This window comes from Euleptes europaea, chromosome 6 (genome assembly GCF_029931775.1).
Source record: "Euleptes europaea isolate rEulEur1 chromosome 6, rEulEur1.hap1, whole genome shotgun sequence".
NCBI classification, from domain to species: Eukaryota; Metazoa; Chordata; class Lepidosauria; order Squamata; family Sphaerodactylidae; genus Euleptes; species Euleptes europaea.
Genome location: NC_079317.1, coordinates 9,313,646 through 9,325,800, shown reverse-complemented (window position 1 = coordinate 9,325,800; position 12,155 = coordinate 9,313,646). Strand labels below are relative to the sequence as shown.

Genomic DNA, 12,155 nt, shown 5'->3' with positions numbered 1-12,155 from the left:
GTCCTAATAAAGGTGTTGGGGGTGAGATCTGTGAACTAAACAGGTGCCTGAAAACTTTCTTTCTACAGAAGTTAACCCCGACTTTCTTATGATCTACACTGTTTCCTTTCCAACTTTTTTAGCCAAGCTAACTGTATTAGGTTGCGTATAGGAACACGGGGGCAAGATTTCTGTTCATTACAGGAGCAGAAGCATCCAAAGAGAGCTCGGTGACAAAGCACACACAGAAAGATTGACAGCAGGAGAGTCAGAATAAAAGTGGCCTGTTGCACACCAGCGGTGCCAGTCTGGATGTCTCCAGTACTTCCATGTTTGAGAGCCAGTGTGGTGGTGTGGTTTGGAGCAGTGGACTCTTGATCTGGAGAACCAGGTTTGATTCCCCACTCCTTCACGAGCGGTGGCTAGTCACAGCTCTCTTAGAGCTCTCTCAGCCCCACCTACCTCACAGGGTGTGCGGAGGGGAAGGGAAGGTGATTGTAAGCCAGTTTGAGTCTTCCTTAAGTGGTAGAGGAAGTTGGCATATAGAAACCAACTCCTTTGATTCTTGTCTCCAGGCCCCTCCGGTTACTGCAGATGCTGCATCTACAAGTTCCCTAACCCGTGCTGTCCTTTTGGGGCCCTCGTCTGCTTGTCATACATCATAATTTGATAATAACTAGCTAGATACCTTTGTAACCGTTGCCATTTTAACCATTTTAATTTCAATTGTATTTTGTACTTGTTTTACCCAATACTATTTACTTATGTAAATTCGCTCTATTTGATGGTCTATGGCTGCAAATACGGTAAATCATTCATTCATATACACACCTCCCACTTTCCATCACTGTTGCAAGAAAGTATGTTATATATAGCACTGGTACCCTGGAAAAACCCAGTGTGTGCAGTGGGGATTGTCATCTGTTGAATGTCGTGTCCAAATGTGACCACTTGGGAAGGGGCAAGAGGTAACAGCCTTTATATTTAGCAACTGTTGTGCTAACAGAAATTCTTGCTTCTTTCCTTAATTATCAGTGTTCTGTTTAGCTCACAGCACAAAGTTTGTTGCCAAACACTTCTCTCTTGGGTTTTAATTCCTGCTTCGTGGATTGATTGGCTTTCAATCTACTGTAAAATTCTGTGGCTTATTTCACTGCAATAATCTTTAGGGGGTTTTTTGTGTGAAAACCAGGATGTTTGCTTCACAACTGTTTTGCTTTCATTTATATACCAATTACATTTACTTTCAAGTAACCAAATTTTACTTATCTGTCGTATCCCAAGAATTTTATACAAGTGGTCATTTCTTCTCATAATAAAATTATAAATTATAAATTGAGATCTTGCCTCAAAATATGACTTTGTGTCATACTGCACCTTTGCTTGAAGTCTTTAAATCCTAAAGTTTTCTGAAATAGCACAGCCTAGCACAGACTTACCTGCCTGCCTTATGTTTGTGAAAGAGCAGTGGTTTGGAGCGGTGGACTTTAATATGGAGAACCGGGTTTGAGTCCCCACTCCTACACATGAAGCCAGCTGGGTGACCCTGACCTAGTCACAGTTCTCTTAGAGCTCTCTCAGCCTCACCTACCTCACAGGGTATCTGTTGTGGGGAGGGGAAGGGAAGATGATAGTAAGCCAGTTTGATTCTTCCTTAAGTGGTAGAGAAAGCCGGCATATAAAAACCATCTCTTCTTCAATCTGTAAGAAATTAGTTTTACGCAGTCAGCCGTGAAATGCCAGAGAGAAGGGGGTGTAAATTAGTTTCAGATGCTATTCCATAGGATATGGACTGGAAAGTTGAAGATGTGGCTGCATCATTAGTTAGAGCAGGGTTCCCTAACATGGTGCCCATGGTTGCTATAGCACCAGTCAGTACTTCCTGTAGTGCCCACTGAATTTTTCAGAAAATGGGTAGAGGCCGCTGTAAGGCAGAGCTTTTCTTCATTCATTGGAAGATGAGAACTGGCAAGCATCTGGGCTTTCATTAGTTGGAGCGTGATTCTATTCCCCCTTTGGGATTTCCTTCTTCCCAGGAGGTGTAAGGAGGGAGGTTTTCTGTTTAGTTCAACTTCCTGTGGAAGACGTGGGGGGTGCTCACTACTACCTCTCAAAATTGTAAACGTGCCCACAGCCTCACAAAGGTTGGGCACTCCTGAATTAGAATATCCTGGCTATCTGGTGGGGTTGCCAGGTCTCACCTTTAGCCACTGGCCATAGGGATGGGGGTGGGGTTGGCAAATCCAGGTAGGGGAACTCCTGGAGATTTGGGGATGGAGCCTGGAGAGGACAGGGACCTCAGTGGGGTATAAGGCCACAGAGCCTACCTCTCCAAAGCATTTGTGTCCCCCAGGGAACTGATCCCTAGTCTGGCGATGAGCTGTAATCCCTGGGAATCCCCAGGGCCCACCTGGAGGCTGGCATCCCCAGTATCGGGTAAAATGGATTTTATGGGGTGTTGTCTCTGCTTGTTTCAACTGTGGTCACAAATATGTCTTGCATCTCATATCCAGCCGGGAGCCTTTAGCCAGAGCCTGCCTGGGCTAAAGTGGAGAAGTGGAACCAGCCCATGGGACCGGTGGCTCTTGTAAGGAGCCCTCCTTTTTGCTTCTGGTGATCACACTAAGGAGAACCTAAGAAAAGCCCTGCTGGGTCAGACCAAGGCCCATCATGCCCAGCAGTCTATTCACACAGTTGCCAACCTAATAGAATAGGCCTGCTCCTCTGATCCTGGAGAGAATTGGTATGCATCATGACTAGTATCCATTTTGACTAGTAGCCATGGCTAGCCCTCTTACCCATTTCTTAACTTAGTCACTCCTTTATTTTAAAAGTTGTCTATTCCTAACATATTAATGAGTATTTACTTATAATTTTCTATTTGTTTCTATCATCTATCATCTATCATTCTATCATCTACCCATTTTAATCTATTATCCAATCACATATATAGTCAGTTAAAATTAATGTGTGTGTTAAGTGCCGTCAAGTCGCTTCCGACTCATGGCGACCCTATCAATGAAAGTCCTCCAAAATGTCCTATCTTTGACAGCCCTGCTCAGATCCTGCAAATTGAAGGCCGCGGCTTCCTTCATTGAGTCCATCCATCCCTTGTTGGGTCTTCCTCTTTCCCTGCTGCCCTCCACTTCTCCTAGCATAAAATTAATAAGGAATATTTTAAAAATAAAATTCATTAAACTGCCAGGAAAAGGGATAGACCCATGTATTTTTTTTTTTTTACTCTAGTGCGCAATTTTAAAAAACTCCGCCACCGGGGTCATTTCCCAGGGGCGAAGGCTCCGGGGGCGGCTTTCTTCCCCCTGCGCCGCCGTGCCCAAAGCGGCCCGGGTCAAGCGCCGAAGGGCCAGAGGGTCCCGAGCCCGGCCTCCTCCCTCCCTCCGTCCCTCCCTCCCTCCGTCCGCGGGAGCCGCAGCACAGCTGGGGGAGGGGGGGAGGGGGCCCCGCCCGCTGCCCCCTTCCTCCCGGGCCTGGCGCGCAGCGAGGGCGCGCGCGGCCGCGATGCGCCCATGGCTGAGGCGTCGTGGGCGGCGCTGGGGCGCAACGGGTCGGAGCCCGGCGGGCCGGGGTGGCGGGGCTGGCCGGGGGCCGGGCTGGCGGCGGCGGCGGCGCTGCTGCTGCTGACGCTGGCGCTGTCTGCGCTGGGCAACGGGGCGGTGGTGGTGGCGGTGGGGCGGCGGCGGCAGCTGCGCACCGTGCCCAACGCCTTCGTGCTGTCGCTGGCGCTGGCGCAGCTGCTGGGCGGGCTGGTGTGCCTGCCGGCCGGGCTGGCGGGCGTGCTGCGCGGGCGGCCCCCCGGCGCCTGGGCCTGGGGGGCCGGCCTGTGCCGGGCCGCCGCCGCCCTGCACGCCGCCCTGGGCGCCGCCGCCGCCCTCAGCCTGGCGCTGCTGGCCGTCGAGCGCTACGGCGCCCTCGCCCGCCGGCCCCCACGCGCCATGGGCCGCCGCCGCGCCGCCCAGCTGTTGGCCGCCGCCTGGCTGGCCGCCCTGGGCCTCATGGCCCCCTGGCCCCTGCTGGCCCGCCAGGGGGAGGAGGAGGGGGAGGAGGCCGGCCTGGGGGCCCCCCACTGCCCCTACGCCCTGCCGGGGGGCTCCCCGCGCCGGGGGGCCCCCTACGGCGCCGCCCTCATCGCCCTGGGCTTCCTGCTGCCCTTCGCCCTCATGTGCTTCTGCCACTACCACCTCTGCCGGGCCCTGCGCCTCTCCGAGAGCCGGGTGCGCCCCCTGCCCCCCTGCGGCCCCCTGCCGCGCCCCCGCGGGGAGATGCGCACCGCCACCACCGTCCTGGTCATGATCGTGGCCCTCATCTGCTGCTGGGGGCCCTGCTGCCTGCTGGGGCTGGCCGCCGCCACCGGCCGCCTCTCCGTCTCGCCCGCCGCCCACGCCGTGGCCAGCTGGGTGGCCTGGGCCAACGGGGCCGTCAACCCCCTCATCTACGCCGTCCGCAACCCCCACGTCGCCGCGCTCTTCGGGCGCCGCCACCGGGAGGGCGGCTACAGGGCTAGGAAGGACCTGGCCGCTTACCTGGCGGCCGCCCGGGAGCACCGCCCGGAGGCCAAGAGCCGGGCCCAGCGCTACGCCAGCCACGGGCACGGTGGCACCGCGGGCAGCACCCTCGGCTCTTCCAGCCCGGCCAGCGGAGGGGAGGTGGCCATGTGGGCCTGCAAGAACCCGGCGGTGCTCTTCTGCCGCGACGGGCAGCTGGACACCCTCTCTGAGGTTGGCACGCACCTCAAATCGGAGACCGTCGATACCAGCCTTTGAAATGCGGTCGTGGCCTGGACCACAGTGGGCGTCGTGGCAAGCTCTGTGAACCCGGGGTACTGAACAGTGACCGAATAGCCTCATCCACATGAGACATGGGAAAGGCTGTGGCTCAGTGGTAGAGCCTCTGCTTGGCATGCAGAAGGTCCCAGGTTCAATCCCCGGCATCTCCAGGTAAAGGGACCAGGCAAGTAGGTGATGTGAAAGACCTCAGCCTGTCTGCCGGTGTGAGTAGACAATGCTGACTTTGATGGACTAAGGGTCTGATTCAGTAGAAGGCAGCTTCAGGTGTTCATGTGTTCACAGTCAGCCCTAATTAGTATTTGCTTCGGAGACCACCAAGGAATACCGGGATCATCACACAGAGGCAGGCAATGACAAACAATCTGTTAGATCCTTGTCTTGAAACCCCTACAGGGGTTGCCATAAGTAATTGGTGACGATGCCAGACATAAACCTGTGTGATACCGAATTGACCATGAGAGGGAGCAAAAAACATATGGAACTGAACACCCCCACCCCCAAAGGAACAGGAACTTGCAAGTGGGGAAAATGAGAATGCAGAAAAGCCTAGAGTGAAATGATCAGGGGGCGTTGCGTGGCTTTTGACTGGGAGCACCTATTGTGAGAGAAATGAGAATGCGGAAAAGCCCACTCGAGAGCCAGTGTGGTGTAGTGGTTAAGAACAGTGGTTTGGAGTGGTGGACTCTGATCTGGAGAACCAGGTGTGATTCCCCACTCCACATGAGCGGCGGAGGCTAATCTGGTGAACTGGGTTTGTTTTTGGTGCTCCTACACATGAAGCCAGCTGGGTGACCTTGGGCTAGTCACAGCTCTCTTAGAGCTCTCTCAGCCTCACCTACCTCGCAGGGTGTCTGTGGTGGGGAGGGGAAGGGAAGGTGATTGTAAGCCCGTTTGATTCTCCCTTAAGTGGCAGAGAAAGTCGGCATATAAAAACCAACTCTTCTTCTCTGTTAAGGTAGTTGAAGGGGAACTTGCATTTTTAAAGTAATGCAGTTTCGCTGCTTGAATACAGTGTTTTTGTTTCTGTCGGGCTGTTTGCAGCCTTAGTTTGCGGTAGGGTTGCCAGGTCCCTCTTCGCCACCGGTGGGAGGTTTTTGGGGCGGAGCCTAAGGAGGGCGGGGTTTGGAGAGGGACTTCAACGCCATAGGGTCCAATTGCCAAAGCAGCCATTTTCTCCAGGGGAACTGATCTGTATCGGCTGGAGATCAGTTGTAATAGCAGGAGATCTCCAGCTAGTACCTGGAGGTTGGCAAGCCTCGTTTGCGGAGCCGCAGCCTTGCACGTTTGGAAAGTGTACATTTCCCACATGAGTAAATGCAAGCACCGTGAAGCCCAAAGTTAACACAGTTCAGTGGTAGACAGGTGAGCTTGCGTTGGACATGCTTAGGGGAGGGGCTGTGGCAAAGTGCCTGTCGCGCCTGGAGCAGGTCCCAGAGTCAATCCCTGGCTTCCTAAATTCCAGGATTAGGTCACAGTCCTAATAGCCCAGACAAGCCCAATCTCATCAGAGTTTAGAAGCTAAACATGGCCAGTGCTTGGATGGGACCCAGCGTGGCGTAGTGGTTAAGAGTGGTGGTTTGGAGCAGTGACTCTGATCTGGAGAACCGGGTTTGATTGCTCACTCCTCCACGTGAGCAGTGGAGGCTAATCTGGTGAACTGGATTTGTTTCCCCACTCCTACACAGGAAGCCAGCTGGGTGACCTTGGGCTAGTCACGGCTCTCTAAGCCCCACCTACCCCACAGGGTGTCTGTTGTAGGGAGGGGAAGGGAAGGTGATTGTAAGCCAGTTTGATTCTTCCTTAAGTGGTAGAGAAAGTTGGCACATAAAAACCAACTCTCCTTCTAAAGACGACCAGGGATGGTGTGCAGAGGCAGGCAATGACAAACCACCTCTGAACATCTCTCGCCTTGAAAACCTCATGAGTGGAACTTCATGGGTTCGCCACGAGTCCGTTGTGACTTAACGGTATGCTTTACCTTCTAGCAGCCGTTCAGAAAGGCCCAAAACCCAGAGCCACTCTCTCAAAAAGAGCAACCAGTGGTCTGACTGAGTCTAGAGTAGCATCAGATGTCCAACTCTTTTATTTCGGTCATTCATCTGTCGTTGAGAGACAGCGTGGCGTAGTGGTTAGAGTGTCGGACTAGGATCCGGGAGACCCAGGTTCGAACCCCCACTTCTGCCATGGAAGCTCGCTGGGTGACATTGGGCCAGTCACAGATGCTCAGCCTCACCTACTTCACAAGATTGTCGTTGTGAAGAAGAAGAGTTGGTTTTTATATGCTGATTTTCTCTCCCTTTTAAGGAGAATCAAACCGGCTTACAATCTCCTTCCCTTCCTCTCCCCACAACACACACCTTGTGAGATAGGTGGGGCTGAGAGAGTTCAGAGAGAGCCGTGACTAGCCCAAGGTCACCCAGCTGGCTTCACGTGGAAGAGTGGGGACTCAAACCCAGCTCTCCCGATTACAGTCTGCCACTCATGTGGAGCAGTGGGAAACCAACCTGGTTCTCCAGATTAGAGTCAGCCCCTCATGTGGAGGAGCGGGGAATCAAACTCGGTTCTCCAGATTAGAGTCTGCTGCTCCTAACCACTACACCATGCTGAAGACAAAACGGAGGAGAGGAGAATGATGTAAGCTGCCTTAGGGCCCCATTGGGGAGAAAGGCAGGGTATAAATGAAGTAAATAAATAAACTGAGACTGAAGAAGCCCTGTATTGGGCTCCATCAGGCCCTAAGCAAATAGAATCTTTCTTGCAAGAACAACCATCCGTACCTACTGGAAACAATACTTTCACACTACAAACCTATTGTCTGGAAAGGTTCCCCCTCCGGTTTTTCAAACAAAGGAAATATTTTAGCAGATGTCTGCATGCGCCTTTGCCGCAGCGATAAATCTGACGCACGGCTAAATGCGCTTCAGAATATGCATGGCGACGGAGGCCGTGCAACTGTACCGCAGTGCTTTCGAATGAGAATCCCTCTGGCTTCTGTTCTGGCATGAGTTTTTTTTTTCTCCAAGCGCTGCCGAGCCTTGGAGTGGGTTTGCGTCTGATTGTGCACGGCTTGACTGCCCTCGCTCGCAGCGCAAGCGCCAAAAATACACAAAGACTTGAAAAACTCTCTTGATCAAGAACAAACACAATCGTAGCACACTGTGGGGAAAAAAAACTTCATAGGCCTTCCCTGTCCTCTTTCATTTAGTCGGGAGTTTTCAAGTTTGTTATTCTATGTGGATGAGCACTTGCGTGCCTTTCCGGAGGCCAGAAAAATCCTTGTGATGCACATGTTACGTGCATGGGGAGAGGCTGCGCTGCGACGCTGGCTCCTTTATGTGGAGAGGGAGCCCTTGGTGGACAAGGGTCATTTATGCATGGGAGTTTTACCTGAGGTTTGCTGCTGGCTGGACACACATTTTCCTGTTGGAAATCTCTGCACCAGCAGTCTCCAAGCTCAAACCAAGTCTCCGCCCCTTTAGGTGCTGCTTTGTAATTGGCTTACTTTGTAGAGCTTACTGTAAGAGAAACCCCCCCAAACCCAATTGCCAAATTAAAAAGCATTTTAAGAACAACAAGCAGCAGCATTTCATGGAGATCAGTGGGTTGAAGCTGGAGGCAGGGAGGCTTTGGTCCACTAACAGGAAGTGCCTTTTGGTGCAGTGGTTAAGAGCAGTGGTTTGGAGCAGTGGAGTGTTCATGATACCCGGTGTGTTGAGACCAGGAAGCCCAATGCCATGCTTAGTTCCACCAGTGCAAAGATTCGCAGGAGTTGGATGTGCAGAATTCTTGCTGTTTTCTTCTCTAGAAGTGATAGCAAATAATCCCACCCCAGTGAAATGGTTTCATGTACAACCAAAGTGCAGCATATATTCGTTTTCTTGACAGGACTGGAAAACAGAGTTTGACTTTGTTCCATTCTCCGTTTTCCCTTCATTATTTGTGATCTCGGTGAAAGTGATGTCATCCATGTCATAAGGGAATAAATAAACTTCCTTTTCTGCAAGAGATCTAGCCATTGTCTTTTCTTACTCACGAAGACACTTCAGCACATCCCGGTTCAAGTCTCCCCGCAAGCCAGTTTTTAATGGTAGCTAGGTTTGCCAACCTCCAGATGGTGGCTGGAGATCTCCTGTTATTACGACTGATCTCCAGGCAACTGAGATCAGTTTCCCTGGAGAAAATGGCCGCTTTGCCAGTTGGACTCTATGGCATTGAAGTCTCTCCCCTTTCCAAACCCCACCCTCCTCAGGCTCCACCCCCAAAATCTCTAGGTATTTCCCAACCTGGAGCTGGCAACCCTAAGGGTAGCTGAGGCACACTGGTGGCAACTAGCTATGGTGCACCCGGGAGGAACCCAGCTGAAACCATGAACACAAGGGTTGCCGGCTCAGGGTTGGGAAATTTCCGGAGATTTGGGGGATGGAGCCTGGGGAGGTTGGTGTTTGGGGAGGGGAGGGATCTCAGCAGGGTTTAATGTCATAGAGGCCACCCTCCGAAGCAGCCATTTGTCTCCAGGGGCATTGATCCTGGTTACCTGGAGATCAGTTGTGATAGCAAAGATCTAGGGTTGCCAGGTCTCTCTTTGCCACCGGCGGGAGGTTTTTGGGGCGGAGCCCGAGGAGGGCAGGTTAGGGGAGGGGAGGGACTTCAACGCCGTAGAATCCAATGGCCAAAGCGGCCATTTTCTCCAGGTGAACTGACCTCTGTCATCTGGAGATCATTTGTAATAGCAGAATATCTCCAGCTACTACCTGGAGGTTGGCAACCTTAACCTCAGCAGGGTTTAATTCCATGGACTCCGCCCTCCAAAGCAGCCATTTTCTCCAAGGGAACTGATCTTTGTCATCTGGAGATCAACTGTAATAACGGAAGATCTCCAGGTGCCACCTGAAGCCTGGCAACCCTACTGAAAACATCAACCCCTCACGGATGTGCGTTTTGTGGAAGGTTATTCCGGATACAAGAAGTGTCCCAACAGCCAGGTTTCTGTCTACCAGATGGAGAGGACAACCGTGTCCCTCAGGGATGCTTATGCCAAGATTTTTTTACAACCAGTAGTAAACTGGTTGCCGTGGTGAGCCAATTTTCAGCTTGAAGGCCTGCTTGAAACACTCCAAGCCTAACTGTGGTGGAGTAACAAACCCAGACCTAAACCCCTTTTGTATGGGTTTTCTAACCTGCTTGGGCTCCTGAAGGCAAACTGATACTTTTAATTTAAGGGGGTAGCCATGTTGGTCTGTAGTAGAACAGTAGGGTTGCCAGGTCCCTCTTCGCCACCGGTGGGAGGTTTCTGGGGTGGAGCCTGAGGAGGGCGGGGTTTGGGGAGGGACTTCAATGCCATAGAGTCCAATTGCCAAAGCGGCCCTTTTCTCCAGGGGAACTGATCTCTTATCGGCTGGAGATCAGTTGTAATAGCAGGAGATCTCCAGCTAGTATCTGGAGGTTGGCCACCCTATAGAACAGGTAGGTTCAAGCATCTTAGAGACCAACAAGACTTTTTTGCTGCATTAAGCTTTTGAGAGTTAAAGCTCCTTTGGACCCCTTGATCCAATCTACTTGACATATCAATTCAATTTCAATACCTTTATTGGCATACTAAGTACAATCAATAAGAATAAAACTAGCTACTGTACGTCATTTTACCTCGTCTCTTAATTACATCATCAAAAAATTTGGCTACAGATTCGATGATCTCGGGACTTCGGGAAGATAACAACAAGTTCATCTTACTTGACATATCTGATGAAGGGAACTTTTGACTCTCAAAAGCATAGACTCCCCAAAAATCTTGTTGGTCTCTAAGGACTCTACTGGACTCAAATCAGATGTTTAAATAGTTTTTAAATTTTTTTTTTTTTTTTTTACTTCAAAAAGTTGGGAAAGCTTCATTAACGATAGAAGGGCCGCATTTTATCCTTAAGGTGTGTGAAACATTTACAGAGCCCTGTTTGCTTTCAGAAACCGAAGCGGGTCAGAGTCCATAGGAAAGGGACTTCTATACATACAGAGTGTGTAACGGTCCTTAGCATATAGACTGCAGGGTTGATCACAGTAAGAAAGGAGACCAGCTCTGCCCTGTGTCTGTCCCCCACCTCAGGATATAATTTTGGACTACGAATACCTTCAAGCCATTTTTACCCGTTTCATATCTTCCTCTGTAAAGCACCACACGCAACGGCCCTAAGAAAGCTACTAAGCCCATGAGCTGCTGTTCAGAACATAAGAAAGGCCACGCTGGGTCAGTCCAAGGCCTATCAAGTCCAGCAGTCTGTTCACACAGTGGCTAACCAGGCGCTTCTAGGAAGCCCACAGACAAGATGACAGCAGCAGCATTATCCTGCCTGTGTTCCAAAGCACCTGATATAATAGGCATGCTCCTCTGATCCTGGAGAGAAAAGGTATGCATCATGACTAGTATCCAGTTTGACTAGTAGCCATGAATACCCCTCTCCTCCATGAACATGTCCACTCCCCTCTTAGAGTCTTCCAAGTTGGAAGCCATCACCACATCCTGGGGCAGGGAGTTCCACAATCTATCTGTTGTGTGAAGAAATACTTCATCTGTTTTGAATCTCTCACCCTCCAGCTTCAGCAGATGACCCTGTGTTCCGGTATTATGAGAGAGGAAGAAAAGCTTCTCCACGTCCACTTTCTCCCTACCATGCATACTTTTAGAGACCTCTATCATGTCTCCCATTAACAGCCTTCTTTCCAAGCTAAACAGATGTGTGCAAAGAACAGGAAAAAAAGTTGCCACTCTGTCCTCCAGAGGGCACTGTTGGCTGTTTTTTGGTCCACGCATTGAGAGGCGTGCGCATACGCACATGAAATCTTGTTTAAATTAGCCTGTTTCAAAAAGCTTCAAAAAATCTTCCCAGGAATTGCAACCGGCAGAGGACTCTCCTGAGAAACTAAAGGAAGTTGTGGAGGAAATCCTCTCATTTTTTCCTTTAACGAACGTACATCTCCCTAGGAGATACTTTCTGGACGTAATAAATCTCCTGGCCGTGGCCCCAAAGGCAGCCGTTTGACAGGAATTTATGAACGTGGATTAAATGTTTGCTGTACTCTGCCTAGCCAGAGAAAAAGAAGAGTTTGTTTTTATATGCCGACTTTCTCTACCACTTAAGGAAAAATCAAACCGGCTTACAATTGCCTTCCCTCCCCCTCCCCACAAAAGACACCTTGTGAGGTAGGCGGGGCTGAGAGAACTCTAAGAGAGCTGTGACTAGTCCAAGGTCACCCAGCTGGCTTCATGTGGAGGAGTGGGGATACAAATCCACTTCATCAGATTAGCCTCCACCACTCATGTGAAGGAGTGGGAAATCGAACCCGATTCTCCAGATCAGACTGCAACGCTCCAAACCACCA

General features: G+C 51.1%; 1 protein-coding gene across 1 annotated transcript; it reads left to right on the top strand.

The window, feature by feature from the left end:
* Nucleotides 1–3,506: 3,506 nt before the first annotated feature.
* Nucleotides 3,507–4,760, top strand: GPR135 (G protein-coupled receptor 135). Its single transcript, XM_056851183.1, has one exon. It carries the CDS (start codon nt 3,507–3,509, stop codon nt 4,758–4,760), a length of 1,254 nt encoding a protein of 417 aa, XP_056707161.1.
* The last annotated feature ends 7,395 nt before the right edge of the window (nt 4,761–12,155 follow it).